Source organism: Varanus komodoensis, unplaced genomic scaffold (genome assembly GCF_004798865.1).
Source record: "Varanus komodoensis strain SLA01 unplaced genomic scaffold, ASM479886v1 scaffold47, whole genome shotgun sequence".
Lineage (NCBI taxonomy): Eukaryota > Metazoa > Chordata > Lepidosauria > Squamata > Varanidae > Varanus > Varanus komodoensis.
The window spans coordinates 6,073,040-6,086,177 of record NW_025336045.1 but is presented as its reverse complement, the minus strand read 5'-3'; the positions used below and the strand labels follow the sequence as shown (position 1 = coordinate 6,086,177).

The 13,138-nt window shown below is 40.5% G+C and overlaps 1 protein-coding gene across 2 annotated transcripts in view; it reads right to left on the bottom strand.

The window, feature by feature from the left end:
- Positions 1–12,214, bottom strand: part of WDR35 (WD repeat domain 35) — a 40,980-nt gene extending 28,766 nt beyond the window's left edge. Inside the window, exons 1-8 of one of the 2 annotated variants that reach the window (XM_044445203.1) lie at positions 12,204–12,214; positions 11,289–11,294; positions 9,054–9,125; positions 7,300–7,392; positions 4,800–4,928; positions 3,587–3,717; positions 2,857–3,022; positions 2,556–2,701 (exon numbers count right to left, since the gene is read on the bottom strand). In XM_044445203.1, coding sequence (XP_044301138.1) covers positions 2,556–2,701; positions 2,857–3,022; positions 3,587–3,717; positions 4,800–4,928; positions 7,300–7,392; positions 9,054–9,081 — 693 coding nt within the window. In that variant the 5' untranslated portion in view covers positions 9,082–9,125; positions 11,289–11,294; positions 12,204–12,214. Of the gene's footprint in view, positions 1–2,555; positions 2,702–2,856; positions 3,023–3,586; positions 3,718–4,799; positions 4,929–7,299; positions 7,393–9,053; positions 9,126–10,134; positions 10,253–11,288; positions 11,295–11,614; positions 11,697–12,203 lie in introns of those variants that run through there. The other variant, XM_044445202.1, reaches the window with a different exon arrangement.
- Positions 12,215–13,138: the final 924 nt, after the last annotated feature.

Here is a 13,138-nt window from a genome sequence, read left to right as displayed (position 1 = left end):
TAATCTACCCACTCCGGCTGCAGTTAAAAATATAATATTTAAAAAACATACAATATAAAAGCTTATTAAAATATTGATGAAATAAAAAGGTCTTAACCTGGCGCCAAAAAACATAATGACGGTGCCAGGCGGACCTCTCTGGGGAGCACATTCCATAGCTGTGGCGCCACTGCAGAGAAGGCCCTCTTCCGGGTGCTCTGCCTCCTAATATCTTTCACAGAGGGTTCCCGGAGGAGGGCTTCTGCTGCTGATCTCAGGGGGTGGGAGGGCAAATAGGGAAGAAGGCGTTCCTTTAGGTATCCAGATCCCAAGCCGTTTATGGCTTTATAGGTAATAACTAGCACCTTGAATTGAGCCCGGACTTTGATGGGAAGCCAGTGGAGCTGACAGAGGACTGTTATGAGAATAACACCCAGTCCCTGTCAGCATTCTGGCAGCTCTGTTCTGCACCATCTGAAGTATCCAGACTGTCTTCAAGGGCAGCCCCATGTAAAGCGCGTTACAGAAATCCAACCGGGAAATAACCAATGCGTGTGTTGCTGTTGCTAGACAATCCTCCTCCAGGTAGGGACGTATCTAATGGATTAGCCGAAGCTGAAGGAAAGCGCTCCTCGCCACCGCAGTCACTTGAGCTTCCAATGACAGTTTCAGGTCGAGGAGCACTCCCAAACTGCGGACCCTGTCCTTTAGAGGGAGTGCAACCCCATCCAGGGCAAGGCCCAAGTCACCTACCCAGGAGCTTGAATCACCCACCAACAGGACCCCTGTCTTGTCTGGATTGAGTTTCAGGTTATTGGCCCTCATCCAGCCCATTACCTTGGCCAGGCACCGGTTCAGTACAGCCACTGCCTCACCTGGATTGGTTGAAAAAGAGAGGTAGAGCTGGGTATCATCAGTGTACTGATGATTCCGCAGCTCAAACCTCCTGATGACCTCTCCCAGCGGTTTCATGTAGATATTAAATAGCAAGGGGGACAAAATGGAACCCTGTGGTACTCCATGGCATAGCTGCCACGGTGCAGAGCCAAAGTTCCCCAGCACAACCTTCTGGAATCAGCCATCAAGGTAGGAGCAGAACCACTGCCAAGCAGTGCCTCCTACTCCCAGTCCTGCCAGCCTGTCCAGGAGGATATCATGGTCGATGGTATCGAAAGCTGCTGAGAGGTCCAGGAGAACCAACAGGGACACACTCCCCGTCTCTCTCCCTGCACAGGTCATCGTACAGGGCAACCAAGGCAGATTCAGTATCGTACCCAGGTCTGAAGCTGGACTGAATGGGTCCAGATAATCAGTTTCATCCAAGAGTGCTTGGAGTCGTCCTGCCACCACCTGTTCTAACATCTTGCCCAAAAATGGGATGTTGGCCACCGGTTTATAACTGGTGGCCATCTCTGGATCCAGGGACACCTTCTTTAGGACAGGTCTGATTACCGCCTCCTTTAAAGGAGCGGGCACCTGGCCGTCCCTCAGAGAGGCGTTAATAACCTCCAGGATCCAGGAACCAATCCCGTGTTTGGCTTTGGTCAGCAGCCACGAAGGGCAAGGGTCAAGTAAGCAGGCGGTAGGATGTACCATCCCAAGCACCTTGTCCACATCATCGGGCTGCAATAAATGAAATTCATCCATTAATACCTGACCAGACGGAGTCATTGGCATCTCCTCTAAAGGATATGAATATTTCTTAATGTACATTTACTAGTAATAATAGCTAGCAAATTATCTATAATCGGCCACTACTAAACTGATCCTTACTATGACAACTATGTATTTCTGAATTTTCTGATCATTCATTATGCCTTCCAACACCATGTATTTCATATCATTCATAAACTGTTACAGAATAAAAATATCCATCATCATAGCAGAAACACAGAGCAAACAAACAATGATCAACTCATTGTGTATAATGAATATAGATCATTTATTTATTTGAGTTAGAAGCAGAAATATTTTGTATCGTCTGTATCCTAATCTCACATTTCCAAGCATCATAGCACGGTCATCACATAAGGAGAATTTAGGTCACTATTATTCTTTTTTATTTTTGAATGCTTTGCGCAACAATTTTTCTGCCATAAAACTCTTTGGTGTCTGTCAGGGAAGCATTATATGTCAACATATTTTGAGCCAGGTTCAAGGGGCGCAAACACATATGGGCCACCTAAATGGGCTTTAATTAGCTTTGGTTACCTACTCAAACTGCATTTGACATAGAACAGGGGTAGGAAGAATGTAGGTATCTGGATATTTTGGACTACAACTCCCAACATTTCTGACTATTGGTTATGCTGCCAGGGCTTAAGGAAGCTGGAATTCAAAACATCTGGACATGCCCAGTACTATGTGGCATCTGCACAGCACAGAAGAGGGATGGTAGTACTGGGGAAGATATCCTTCTGGGAAGCTTGTTTCCTGTTCCTGTTCCTGCTGAACCCAGGCTTTCTAGGAACATGGTTTGAAAACCTTGATTTAATATGCGGAACCACTGTTTGGTGTTATTCAACCAATAGAACCAATATATGCAGGACCAGTCAGGTAAACAACAATGAACTTACCTCACCAAATGGAGAGTAAAACTGCACAATATTTATATCTTTATCTTGTGCAGCTATTTTCTGGAAACCTGCAACTGCCAGAACATTTCCACAGTGGTTCCACTGGATACTCACAACATTCAAAGCAGCATCAATTAAAACAGGATCTGATTGACAGGAAAACAAGTATAATTAACAGATTGAAAGAGAACACACAAAAAGTTTAAATGAAGACTGTCCTGTTGTCTCACTCCTAAGCAAGATCTTCATGCAACTGAATTCACAATACTTCTTTAGAGGTATTGTAACAAGTTGTGCTTACTTTGATCATTTTCATGTCTCATTATCTGGCATCTTCCATTGTCAAAACAAATAGCAAGGCATGGACAATCTGGTTCAACATAACCCTCTGTCCCAGGGTACCAATGTATTCCAGCAATACTGAATGCTCCAGTTACATTTACCAAACAGTTCATTTTCATTTTCATCTAAAATGAAAAATATTTAATAAATATATGTTAACATGACCTTAATGTGGTTCAGGCAGATGTAAGTCTGATCCTAGCTATGTTTCTTTGAACACAATCCCAATTGTGCTAAAGAGGATTTCCTCCCAAGTATACAGTCAGATGAAACTGTAGAATGAGTTCTATTCATTTAAATGTTTGTATATAAACATTCTGAGGGATTGGATATAAAACACTTTTATAACAGAAATATCATAAGAAAGAATGAACCCCCCCAACAGATATGACTGCAATCCACATAGCAATTAAATCGGAATGTTTGCATTCGATCCAATTTACTGCTACTGACTTCAGTTACAACACCTTCACTGACTGCTGTAAGCAGCAGCCTCTGTATTTGTGCTCTTTTAAACACTATGATATGATAATCTTTTCAATGGCTACCCAACAGTGTTTAGGTATTGTCATTACATTACAAAAAGTTTCCATCCAAGTAGAGCAGGCAGAAATGTTTAGGAACTGGACTGTGAACTCAACTAAGAGTAAGCTATTTTGTAGAGTACAGTATCACACCTCTGAACTTACCATGAAAGTCCCATGCTTGTCATAAATGTGTATTTCTCCATTTGCCATTCCAAAGAGTAGGGTTCTGCCATCTGGAGACCATGCAACATGGTGGAGTTGCACTTTCAAATCCTTTCCCCAAATACGATTCCCTTTTAACAGGAAATATGCTCAACATAGCCCTCAACCATTCAAAGCTTTATGCTACTTAAAATACTACAGAAGTTCCATTGCAAAAGTTGAAAAAATCAAAATGGTAACTTACAGAAGAATTTTAAATTTATCCATATATACTGCAAAAGATAAACCTGGTTTATCTTAAAAAAAACAACAACCTATAATCTTTAGTTTTTCAAACTATTTATTACAAATCTAACTTCTGAGTCATATAGGCTTGGATCCAAAGGTGTGATTGTTGCTGTATAAGAGGGTTCTCCAGTTTTCACTGTCTTCCTCCGCCTCTGGCAGCCATCACATATTATTCTGTTCCAGAAAGTCCTGCAAATTGCTAAAGCAGATTAATGGCATAAACAGAGGACTACAGAAGCAAGGAAGGAACAGGAAAGCACCATTCCATGAACACAGCAGTATTCTATTTATGGCACTGGATACAAATCAATGTAAATATGGTCAGTCTCGTTTTAATGTGTTGAACTATTAGCAGAAACTACTAGAAAAACGCACACATATATGCATTTCAATGCATTTACTTGGATTATTTCAGAATGACTCATGTATTAAATTTAAATTATTGGGGAAAGTGACATCTCTAATGAGTGATCAAATTACAATGTAAAACATGAGTACATGGTAACTGTTGTCTCTCTGTGGTCAGATAATTCCAACTGAATGTAGCAACTGCTAAGTGTAACAGAGGTTATATTTTTTCTAACAAAAATATTCTTATTGTGTTAAGGGGGATCTTGCTTGTTCAGATAAATGCTTTAGAAGTTATCCACTTGATCAGGAACTATATGCGACTGAAACTCCTGACTGTGGAGAGATTCTTTGCACATTTTTCTTAGGTTTCCCCTGCATCCATCAATGTGTGGATTTGATCAGGACAGGGAAGTTGGAAATAGAGCTCCTGCATGGAGTCTTGTTCTCCCTCCCTTTGAAGTTGGGGAAATAACTTCTGAATAGGATTTGTCTTTAGTAAAAGACTATGAAAACTTCAGAAAAATTCTAAGTTCTATTAATATGGCTAGTACAAGTCATACAAGTAATACTTTACCATCCACAGAACCAACAATCACAGCTCCATCTTCATATATAATGCAAATTTTTTGTCCATCAGCATTCCATCTCATACTTCGGACAACAGATTTATTTCTATTGTTGATCATCTCCTCATACCAAGCACCTGAAGGAAGAAAAGAATGAAAATTCAACCAGACCTCCAACACTCCTATCTTTTACCTGACCTATTTTTATTACAAGAAAAATGAGCTGCTATTATTGGCAGAAATGGTAACTAAGTTGGATCCAAATTATCCCTGAGTTCTGTGTACCCCACCTACACACACATACAGGCCCTGGTTTGGGGGATTAATGGCCTGTGTGTGTAGTAGAGAGCGGGACTGAAAGGGGGAGTAAGTAAAAATTGCTTCCTGCATCTGGTAGGAGGTTCTGTTGCATCTCAGATCCTTGCATTTAGAGGAGCCCTTCTATTTGCATAAGTCCAAGTTTCAGTTCAACTCACTGAGTTTAACTACACAGATATCTGGGCTTTTGAAAATCATCAAAACATGCTAACAGTTATTCTGTGTGTTTAACCTACAAGGTACTGTTCATAACCCAAATTGTACCATGGACACAAGCCTTTACACTGAACAGTATACAATAAGTGAAGTATTCACCGAGGCTGTGTTCATATATAACAGGTCTGGGATCAAATTATTCCACTGAACAATAGGATATGGAGGCCATAAACCTAAATTTCAAAAGGAGAAGAAACTGGCAGTGTTTCTACATGTGCATTGCTTTAAGTGTTATCTTTTCTGACATTGTTCTGCACAGAAGCTGACATACTGAATAAGCTATTATGCTATGAAAAAGATACATAAACCAATTGTTAAAAATAATGAAAGATACTTGTACTCTGTTCCCAAGTGCAGAATTTCTCTGGCCATATACTATGGGTAGAGATATGAAAGAGGAGTTCAGCTACGTCACAAAATATATACACTGAAAAATATAAGAGGAGCCCTGCTTGATTAGGCCAACATCCTGTTTGCTAAATTTGCTACTGATACATTTATTGTTCTATGAATTCATCAGATCCCTTTTTAAAAAGCTTCCAAGATAGCATCATCACCTCATCCTGTGGAGGAAACCACATATATTATTTATGGGGTTAGTACTAAATCCAAGGGTAAGTATGTAAAAACTCGAATTTTATGCCAATATTGCCTTGTTTCTAACTGATATACAAAAATTCAAAGGAAAAATATTTGAATACAAGATCAATTTGTGTATGTTTGAAGTATGCTAACACTCAGTAACAAAAGCCAGCAATGTAATCCTTAATTTTAATATTTAGCATGGAAACTTCTATACTTGACTGCACAGAAATCCAACTGTATGTAGACTGGATTGTACTGACAAACTGTACATAAATCATAATAAAAAATCAGTTATTTTGAACAAACTGATTCCGAAATGAATAAGAAACTAAATTTCTAAATACAGAGTCACCCCTCTGGGGAAGGTAGGGGTTAGAGTTAGGGTACTGGTTCAAAGAAGAAAGGGTTTCTTCTGTATGCATAAGAAACAAATAAAGAATTGGAAAATGGTCATAAACACCTGTGCAAAACAATGCTATTCTAATCAGAGGTTCTACTGAGCTCGCATTAATGGTACTTATTCCTAAGTTAGTTCATATAGGACTGTAGTCCTAGTGAAATATTTCATACACATTCATCCCCAATCCAAAGATATTTTACTGTATATTAAATACATTATTATTATTATAACATATTATTATACACCAATACAGCAACCACTGAAAACTCACTTACTTATTACTTAATGCTATTTATGAAAGAGACAAAAATATAAAAACTGATCAAATACTTATTGCATACACATTTAGGCCATATCAACAGTAATACATAGGCACACAGATGCTTCTGTAAGAGCTTCATTCACAATACAGACATGAAGGTAGTAATGATGATGCTCGTGGTCAGAGGTGTCTGGCTTATAATCTGTCGCTGGTCTCCAGCCTTCAAATACATTTAGTAATAATAGCTTGCTTTCTGTAACAGTCCGCTTAATCAATGTGACTAAAACTTAGTTTTTTTCACCATTTCGATGGTTTTGATTTTTTGAGTTTTAATATCCTGCCGCTGTGAAAAGGTGTTGATGCACTACCAAAACTCTAGTTTTGATCGAATGATGTGAGTGTAAGCTGTCTCCCAACACTGACTTGGCAGTTGTGCTGATATAGAAGAATGCCCATAAACATTCGAATTGCCTGGGGTAGATTGTCAGCCCAAGATAGAGACAACGGGTATTGCTATTTAGGAGAAGAGGGACAAAAAGCAATGTACAACTAAGAATAAATCAAACTAAACCTCCAAAATAGGAGTTTTAAAAAGAAATACTGTTACTTGGAGCACTGAAGCCTGCAATTAAACAACTGAAGAACCACTGCCCAAATTTCAATGCTGCTTACTATTTGAAATACTGCCACCCATGACACAGTAGCCACTTTCCTGCAAATCACCTACCTTTATACAGCATCCAAACAATGATGAGTCCATGTTCATCACTGCTAGTTAATTTCTGATATTGTTCATTCCAAGTCACTACTTGCACAGCACCTAGAAAATTACAGAATCTTATACTGTTGGATTACAGCAATACATTTAAACAAGTATATTTAAAAGCTGTTTGTTTCAAGTCCATTAAAACAAACATTGCATTTTTAATAATGCTATTATTTCTTCTTTATGCCTTAGATATGTTTGCTTTTAAGCATCGAATTACACTTTTCCATTGACAGAAGGTCCTCCTGAGAATGCAAAGGCCTTCAACCAAGAAGGGGTTCAAACAGAAGGGAAAAGGCAGTATCTTCCAACTTCTCCTTCCCTTACACCAGGGGTCGGCAACCTTAAACACTCAAAAAGCCATTTGGACCCACTTCCCACAGAAAAGAAAACACCGGGAGCCACAAAACCCTTTTGACATCTGAAATGAAGATAACACTGCATGTATCTTTTTTATCTTTATGCTACGTATAAAAAAAACTATAGTGTGTTGCATTTATGAAATCAATGAACTGCTACAGAGAAATTTTTTTATTTTTGCATGCAACAAAAACATTTTGAACTCCGAAAAAAAAAGACGCTGGGTTGAAGGTTACTTTCAAATAAAATACTCAATGTCTATTTGAGTCCTCCTCGTATTTATGAAATAAAAAGTCAAACTTAAATTATCCACCTGCAGCTTTCCGTGCCTATTTCCTGAGCAAAACTAGCATATGTAGTTGCATTTGCAAACTTGATCCACTTCGTGAAATGATTTTTGCTCAGATCAACCTTCCGCATCAGTTCCAAAATGGCTTTTTTTCTCTCATCTCCATCCGGATATTTTTCAGCAAAGGCTGTGTGCTTATTCTGGAAATGTCTTGCAATATTTCACTTTTTGTTCTTTGCCAATTTCTCACCACATATTAAGCAGACTGGTAAACCAATCTCGTCAGCAGTGAAAGCAAATGAATCTGCCCACATACCATTAAACATTCTGTTTTCTTCTGAAACTTTTATTTTCTTGGATTTATCCAAGGTTGGCCTACCGGGGGTCGAAAAGCTCAATAAATCACGTGCCGGCGGGTGTCACACATTGGCGGTTGTGACACATATTTTGAGTGACAGGAAGCCGCAGCAGAGGGATGAAAGAGCCACATGCGGCTCCGAAGCCGTGGGTTGCTGACCCCTGCCCTACACCATCTCCCATAATTTTCTGGCCAATTAGCCAATCCTTCAAAGCTAGCTGAGGATTGTCTGTTGGATGAATTTGCAGAAATTGCCTTTCTCATGCACAGAAATTTCAAATGGATCACAAAAAAATGTAGGATTTAATTGGATTAATCCCCACAAAGCATGTGGTATATAATAATAATTAACACAGCACGTATTTTTTCACAGCAAATACATTTCAGTGCTTCAATTGTATTTCCCAGTGCAACTTATTACAAAAATGTTCCCATTATCATGAAAATATTCTTTTTAGTAGGGTCTGCCTGCTTTGGACATGTTAGTAATTTCATTTTTTTAGCTGTGTTCCATAAACAGGAGAAGGAAACTTGCTAACTTGTTCTGGTCCGGAAATGAGCATGTCCAAAGATATTTTTAGAACTGTTAATTACCAGTTGTGCCCACAGTCACTCCCGCTGATGCAAAAGAGAGAGCAGCACATTCTAGGATACTGCCTCTAATCTGTTCTTTATAAGCACGAAATATAAGGATATAAAGGCACTTACCGGTGTGACCTTCAAGTGTTTGATTCATTGAGAGATTGCTAGGTGCTGCAAGTCCCTTTAATTTGGCTTCCTCTTAAAAGAGAAAGGGGGTGGGGGCATATTAAACATGGTTTTAAAACATGCTCACTCTATAATCCCTTACAATATATCAACAACAAATCCCACATCGTTTCCAAAGGTTTTCCAATTCTCAGGAGCACATTTGGACACACAGGAAATAATGAAATAGAAAAGTCTAATTTCATTCATGAAAGAGAAGTTAAGATCCAAGACATAATTTGTACACTCTCTAGAGCTTAGGGTTAGGGTTAAAATATAGTATTTTGTCTGCAGCTTTTAGAGATCAAGATAAAGATCAATAAAATGCTGTCCTCCTTCATTTAAAGAGATTAACAGATCTTTGGTAAATCTCAGTTCAATCTGACCTATTTCCAAGTAGACACGCCTATGATCAGGTACATGATCTTTCCCCCTGCCACATATATATGAAATCTGGGTCACTGTAACCAAACCTTAGGAGAAACATTTCAACATTTTACTACAGATAATACAGTACAAGGAACTAGTACAGAGAATACACAAAAGCTGAGGAGTTCCCAAATGTTTGGTGATAAGGAGAAAGCAGACATGGACACCAGGGAGTCGTAGTGAGCCTGTGGGAAGGCCAGATTTGTCCCCCAGACATGAAATTCTGCATTTGTGATCTAGAAAGCAGCTCTTATAGCTTGCTTCATTCACCCAAACAGCTACTCTTCATCTTGTCCCCATCTCTCAATGCTGTGGCTACTGCAGTAAGTTTGTTCATATGGTTTTTCCATGCAATGAAAAAACTTATGAATTTGGGATAGCCACAAATGTACCCTGCAGTATTGTAGCAAAACACCAAGAAAGTTGCAGTGTTCCCACAAATCAGGATCATATGATTTACATTGGCACAAGTCATGTTGGCAAGAAGTGGGAAAGCACACTGGCTACATAGCAAAAGCACAAACAATGAACAGGTCATCTCATACACTAGGATGATGATCCATTTGTATTGAGGCAAATGTTAGTTGCTTTCAAGTGTATCATGGGCATATACCTGTTTTTGTCTCTAATTTTAAAACTTTCAGCAAGCCATCTTCACCACCGCATGCTATATAGCCTTGGTCCTTGCTCCAAGAAATGGATCTTAGTCTAACATTACCAGGAATTGTAATCTGAAACAAAACATTTTCTTTGTAATGAAAGCAATAATCACATTAAAGCTAAATTATACATTGCTGACCACATACTATGGCCTGTTCTAGCATTTTAAAGCTTATAAATAGAATAATTTTTCCATTCTAAGGTATGCTTTAGTGTCAGAAAGATTTGTTAGGTGTACAAACTACTGCTGCCCATAAAAGAAATTGTTGAGCTTAGTACACCCTATAGTCCACAAAGCAATTTTGACCGTGCATGCTTTGAGATGCAGTTCAATTCTGAAATTTTGCTTTGATGTCGTAACAACCCAGGCTAATTTTTTAAACTCCAAGTTATTTTGAATGAAGCAAAGTGAGCATTCTGGTTCCCTCATATGATCAGTCCCACTGGGAATAAATAACCCATGAATACTCCATTGTTTAATTCCTGGGTTACAAGTCTGGATTACCTCTCCTTCAACTACCAAGATATCACTCATCATGCTTAATCACCCAGAGACAGGACATCTTGCTCTTCTGCTTTGCAGCAGGGACAATCCAGCAGCGGTAACCAGCATACCTACCTGCTCTTACTATGTTCACCACAACCCAAGTTTGCGGGGGGGGGGACACTTGTGTTCTGCCATGCAAAGGCGTTCACTGAATAAAAAATATACACTACCTAACACAGCAGAAAAACCAGTTATCATTGGACAGCTGGGCAACAATGGATAGAGCTAAGTGTTTCATTAAATTTTTAATCAGCATGCAGAAATTGGAACAGGTAGTTTCCAACTGAGGGGAGCATGAGAATTTAAGGGAGCACGGGAAACAATTACTTTCTTTTCAAACTTAAAATTACCTTCCTTGCAACAGCATGCATTTTAATAATTGGTGACACACAATTCTCCGCTTGGTTAAACAGAAAAAAGTTCTACAACGTCCAGCTTTCTAGCCTTCATGCCTTTAGTACATGTATGAGACTTGCAGTGAAATCGTACACATGGTTATCAACTTCAACCAGGTTGAACTTCCCATGAAACCGTGTTCAAGATTATGGTCTCACAAGTACGAATGTCTTGTCTTTACTGAAATGCTAACTGCAAGGATACCCAAAGAAGGAAACACAGGTTGCTGCAACCTTTTCTTCCCCTCCACTTTGAGCCCTTCCAGATATTACGTGCGCGGGCTGGACCAGCTTAGGGAGCAGCAGTCTCACCGCGCCACGCACCCCAAGGCCAGCCCCAGAGCCGAGGCAGCCGCCTGCTCCGCGAGGGTCCGGCGGCGCCAGGATTTTCGGAGCCCGCCAAGCTCGGACGAGCCTCCCCGCAGGCGCAAAGCGCGGCGCGGCCCGCTCATGGCAGAGGCGCGGAGGCTCGCCCGCAGCGCCGCTCCCACCTTTTTGCTCAGGTAGACAAACATCCCGCCCGCTTTTTCCTTTCTCAGGCCGTCTTCAAGTCTTCCTTCAAGTTGCCGTAGTCGTCCCCATAGCAACAAAGGCCTAGTTCTGGTTGCCTTGGCAACCGCCGCCGGCCCGGAAGAAGAGCTCAGCGCAGACAGCTTCGCTTCCGGGTTGGGTTCGTTCGTCGTGCTCGGGCGCCCTGTCTGCCCACGCGGTTCGTCCGCTCTAGTAGCCTTTGGAGCGTCTCTGGGGCGATTACTTACGGCTTTATAAGCTTTAAGTTCCCCACCCCAAAGGTTGCTCTTCGGGTTCTGGAAGGTGGTCTTGAGGCCGTCGAGGGACAAGCGTCGGGGTGGCTTCGACCCGTGGGCACCCCAGGAGCTCCTCCGTTATTCCTTTCTTCTGCCCTGCGCAAGACCAGAACAGATGAAGCAGCGTCTCTCTAGGTGGCCTTGCACCACTTGGGCCTCCTACCAGTGCCTTTGCCTAGTTCCTTCATTCCTCGCCGAAAAAGAGCCAAATAGCATGAAATGTGGATCTGCTCATTCACCTCTATAGATGCAAATGTAGAAATTATTATTATACTTTAAAATTAGTATAATTTCAATAGAAATATAATTTATTGTTTATTACTGTTTATTTGAAGCTTTCATATACTGTTCTTTTAGCAAAAAGCTCTCAGAATGGTGTATAGCAAGTATAAAAATGTATTAAAATGACATACTATAACTGATGTCATGAAGAATGGCCATCAAGATGCAATCATAACAACACTTGTTTCTAAATAACAAATTATTAACAAATAGTAAACCTTACTGTAGTCAAGGGCTCTGTGTGCTGCTGCTATGGTATGCTGTTGCTAGCACAAGATAGCACCAGGGTGGAGAAACAAACCATATTATGTGACTTCTCTAAGGGAAATGTCTCTGGGAACATGAGCTGGGGCCTTGTGCTGATAAGCGCAAGGGTAGGGAGAGCTCTGGCTTCCCCTTGTTTGCTGATACTTCCCCTTAATGTCTTTCTCTGAAGGGTATTTTTCCAAAATGAGATACGAAAAGGGTTGTCATGGCACTTTCCAATGCCACAGCTGCCCAGGCAGTCTTGAGGGTCACCTTCCTATGAGTGCCTTCCTCAGAAAATGGGCTCCTCAGGCCAAGAGTTTTGGCTGCATGGACTGTATGAAATGCTGTACCAGGGGCTCTCTTGCTTTGGCCTTGCTGCAGCAAGGGAGCTGCTACGGCAGCACTGCAGAGTGCCTGCTCCTTACTCAGGGTGGAACATAAGGCAAACAGTGGCAGCAGCTTTTTTCAGCAAGCGTTCCCTGGTGTGCTAGGCTTTTGCAAGTGTTGCTGGGGTTCCATGAGAGAGCCTGAGTTCACTTACACTGTGTTTCCAGATGCATGTGTGTGTGTGCTTGTGCTTTTTTTTTTTTTTACAATAAAACTTAAAAGTATAATACTTTATGTTCAAATTAATTGGAAACTAGTTTTACAGAAAGGTCTGCTGATCCAATGTGGTAG